General features: G+C 41.0%; 1 protein-coding gene across 1 annotated transcript; it reads left to right on the top strand.

The window, feature by feature from the left end:
- The first annotated feature begins 343 nt into the window (after positions 1 to 343).
- LOC116378382 (threonine synthase-like 2) lies at positions 344 to 4,360 on the top strand. Its single transcript, XM_031840247.1, has 3 exons — positions 344 to 1,057; positions 1,171 to 1,325; positions 1,728 to 4,360. The coding sequence occupies exons 1-3, from the start codon at positions 944 to 946 to the stop codon at positions 1,951 to 1,953; spliced, it is 495 nt and encodes a 164-aa protein (XP_031696107.1). The 5' UTR covers positions 344 to 943; the 3' UTR covers positions 1,954 to 4,360.
- The last annotated feature ends 278 nt before the right edge of the window (positions 4,361 to 4,638 follow it).

Genomic DNA, 4,638 nt, shown 5'->3' with positions numbered 1-4,638 from the left:
ACCATATATCCGTGATAACATCACTTATCAGTTATCAGAAAGGTGCAACTGAGAATGAACCGACTGTTACAGCATTCATTTCTGTAATTGAATTTACTTGAAGTCAACGTTTTTACAACCAAGGACTTCTGAACAATCGATCTGTTAAATTGAATGCAGTCATTAATCACTCCAGTAGCAAAGGCTTTCCTTTTTTCAAATGATCACACCACGCTTCCCCCTTAACAAAAGGTAATATGTGTGTGTGTGTGTGTGTGTGTGTGTGTGTGTGTGTGTGTGTGTGTCAGCTGGCTACATTGTAAAACAGATGGGATTGCCTCTGAAGCTGGTTGCCATGGTGAATTCTAATGACATAGTGCACAGGATGGTAACCACTGGTGACTTTTCCATGGCAGCTAATGTCACACAAACTTTGGCCCCTGCCATTGACATCCAGGTAACACAATCCCACAGCCTGTAGTTAGCACTGCTCACTTCAATGACAGTCAGCCACACATGGTTTTTGCTTTTCTTCAATCAATTTTAATTCTATTTTTAGGAACAGTTATCTGCTTTCTGTACAGCCCCAAAGGCGAACATATTCAGGCATTCTCATGGAGTGTGTGAAAAGGAAAGGGAACAACCTCTGAGGAGCACAAATCTGATCATTGACGTGCAGCAGTCTGCACATTAGATTTTGATATTTCTTGAATTCGACATATTTGTCCAGTGGTGGTGCTGGAGGAAAGACCAGGGTTCACCTAAAAACATTAGGATTCGTCCTCTGGGGACAATGAATTTCGTACTCTGCTAAAACACATTGCCATCAATATAAAGTTTGGTATTGAGGTATTCATTTGAATTTCCACCATGTGTGTAAAGCCATCACTTGTATTGAGATGCTTGGTCATTCATTGATGCTGTGTCACACTGCTTGATTTTTGGTCTGTAGGACCCGTACAACATGGAGCGAATGTTCTGGCTGCTGCTGGGCAGAGATGGAGCTTCAGTGAAAAACATGATGGAGGAGTTTCAACAATCCCACAGACACTCTCTGCCGGAAAACCACCGCAAACTAGTACCAATCATTCACTGCACCCACTGTCTACATTCAGGCATGCTTGTCTTCTGTGTGTCTAGTGAGACCAAACCCCCATCTAACACCCTAATACAATTATGTTTTACTTGTAGTTGTCACAAGTTTTATCAACTGGAACAGTGACTGATGAGGGGATCCTGGAGACCATGAGGAGATGCTGGGAGGAAAACCAGTATGTCCTGTGTCCACACACAGCTGTAGCTGTATGGCATCACTACCACTGTCCTCACAGCCCCAGTCTCAACAGGTCAAGCAAACTGTATTCATCTTTTTAGCCACACACACAAGACATTTCTGACTTCACTGTAAGACATGAAGTAGCAGGGTGTTCAGGAGCCTCGAAGGGGACATACACTGAAAGAAAGATCTAAACAAGAACTAAGGACCACAAGAAGAAAAGAGCTGTTTTGAACACAACTAATCATTATATTTTAGAACAGTCACACAACAGTCACACAACACAACGGGCAAACTACAACCAAGCTAGCAGCCCTTTGAGGCTGTACTTACTGTAGGCACAGCAGTGCTTTGAGCTAAATGCTAACACCAGTAATATGCAAGGTTAACCATGGTGACTGTTTTGATGTGTGTTAGCCAGTAACAAATTTCGACAAAACAACTACACTACTCACTAAAACTCTTTTTGCAGGTGCTACATTGCGACAGCATCTCCAGCCAAGTTTCAGGCAGCAGTGCAGAGGGCTGGTCTGACCTTTGACCTGCCTGAGGCAGTGCTGGCGTTGGACAAGTTGGCCACCCGTTACCAGAACCTGGAGCGGAGCCTGAACTGGTGCAAAGACTGGGAGGACACATTAAGAGAGAAAATCCAGTCTGTGAGTTCAGCCAGGAAAACCAGAGGGAATTACTACCGCTGATCAGGAAAGATGTCATTACATTGTAAAATGGGGTTGTAGTTCAGAAAAGCTGATTGGACATTAAACTGTGTATGGGCAAGGTCAGGTGACTGTGGCTGCTTGTCCATGATCATTGTGCTTCTTTATCTGGATCTAGTAAATGATGTTGATGGGAAAGGCCTGTTGTTGCCTCTTTGATGGACTTTGGTCTGTAGGGTCATACAAATTGTCTTTGTATTTCTACAGTGATGTCATACACCATGAACCAATCAACTATTCACAATATTCAATCTCCCTCCCACAACTGTCACACAAATGTAAATGAATGCTGAAAAATAAAATCAAACTGAGTTTCATTGTCTCAAAAACAATCTAAACAATTTATTTAATTGCACAAAATTGACACACACACCATTAAAAAAAGTACAATTTCCATAACTGACTGATATTTACCCTTCAGGAATACAACTGATGTCCTTGCCTAGCTGTATTAACGATAAGTGCAACAACGCCATACGTTTATTTACTATATCCATCACCTGCACCCATGACAGCAATGCTAAATGGGATGAGGATGTGTTTAGGCATCTTTATTATTCAGTCTCAAAAGTCAGTCGCGGGACCTATATGCAATGGTCGGCTGTTAGTTCACTTCACTTTCATTTGTCATTCCTGCCATATCCATATCCAAATACATATGCAGCAGAATGAGTTATGGTTCCTCTGAAGATCAGGACTTCAGCAGGATTTAATACAAAGTCTTGTTGTAAAGTAGTATTGAGATTATTAATGCATTTGCAGTTTAAAATGTAGTGGAGCAAAAGTATGAAGTGCCTCTAAAAGTATTGTGTTTACCCTGCTGTGTCAATTATACTGTAAATAATGTGATGATGTTTTAAAAGCAATTCTCTGTAAATTTGCACAAATGTGAGGAAGTGATTTGGAGAAAAGTAGGCCTACTGATTTAAAGGATGATTGCTGAGTATGATGAATGTGTTAATTATTGACAACAAAGATGTGTCTGAGATCAATTAATCAAACTACTGATAACTTAAAACTTGATGGTTTTGGTGTCAATCAAATGATCAGAATATAGCCGTTGAATAATACATTTTATATTATTTATGACATATTTTATTGGATACATTGTACGACTATGGTCTAGCCTTGTGGTGGCGCCATATCTCACTATGGCTCCTCAGACGTTTTTTTTAGACTGTAGGTTGCTACTGACATGTTCTGTACAACACCATGTCCGAGATGCATTCACAGTTAGCTGAAGATCATAGCAACCCTTTCCTTTAGTTTGTTATTAAAAATAATTCAACTTTAAGTGTTGTAAGGATACTTTAATTTATTTATTTCAAATACAATCAAGTGTCTGAATTGTGGAAATATACATAAATGCACAGATGTGTTAAAAATATTAGATAAAAGGTGGAATACATGTTTGGGGGAAAAGAAAATTTAGAGCATCTGTTCAGGTCGAACCATTGACATAGATCCCAAAATTACACCGTGTTTTCCAAGGATCCCTGAATGTAGCACGAGGTTTGACATCTACACAGCCAAACATGGCGACTGCTGGCTAGCGCAGCCAGGTACGCCTTCGTCTTTTATTATTGTGCAGCTGTCAGGAAACAGCCAGGGCCGGTAAACATTCTCAGAGAGAGATTGTTCACCTTTCCAGGTTATTGTCCATCCGTTCGGCTCTCTGGTAACGTTATGTGAAGGCGGTTTGTGAGCCACATTAAACGCAGGACAGGAGTGAAGTGACACAACATCAGTGGGCTGAGGGCGGACTGTTCCTGCTGGTTTCTTCACCACTTTGCCGGAATGTTTCTCAGGTAAGACACGGGTCCACTCAACGACACAGTATGTCTGTACTCTGTCGTGTCTGTGTGTTTCCGCGTTGTTTTTCACGGCTGTGTGACTGTCAGCTGACTCATCGCTCTTAGCACTGAGAGATAATAGAGGAGTAACGTTACCTTGTTGCTGTAATACAAGCTAAAAACAGTATTGAGCTTTTATGTACACCTCTATAGAACGACCAGTTATTAAATCATGTTATTAGTATTGTAAAATAAACAGCCAGCTGTTGGCTTTCACGCCATCCTTGTGTTTGTCTATAGCGACCTGTACTAAACAAATGATGGCTCCACCCATGGCTGAATCAAATTAGAGAAATTAATCCCCATCTCTTCATATTCCTTCTCCCAGACAAAGCAAGGGCACAAAATACTCCCTGTCTCAACAACTGGACATTGTAAGCTTGACAAAGGCAGGCCGACTGTAACAGCCTACTATCCGAGGAGTGGTATAAAACGTCACTGATGCTTTGAGGCTCACAAATCCTCCTCAGAGGGCTTTACAATCTGTACACATGTGACATCCTCTGTCCCAGGACCCTCACATCGGGACAGGAAGAACTCCCCCCCAAAAAACCCTTTAACAGGGAGAAAAGAGGGAGAGACCTTAGAGCAGGGGTCTCAAACTCATTTTCACTCTGGGCCACATCAGCATCACAGTCGCCCTCAAAGGGCCGGTTGTAAATGTAAGACGGTGTAAATGTAACTTCTCCTAACATATTGTTAAATAACTCTCTCTGCATTTGATTATTGTTTATTCAAGTGTTAAAATATTGTACATGTAGTTATATAAATGTAAAAATATATTTAAACACATTTCTGTTATTATAACTTAAAT

This window comes from Anarrhichthys ocellatus, unplaced genomic scaffold, assembly GCF_004355925.1.
Source record: "Anarrhichthys ocellatus isolate YVR2014 unplaced genomic scaffold, GSC_Weel_1.0 scaffold2506, whole genome shotgun sequence".
Lineage (NCBI taxonomy): Eukaryota > Metazoa > Chordata > Actinopteri > Perciformes > Anarhichadidae > Anarrhichthys > Anarrhichthys ocellatus.
The sequence above is the reverse complement of the archived record's forward strand: the minus strand, read 5'-3'. Positions and strand labels throughout refer to the sequence as shown.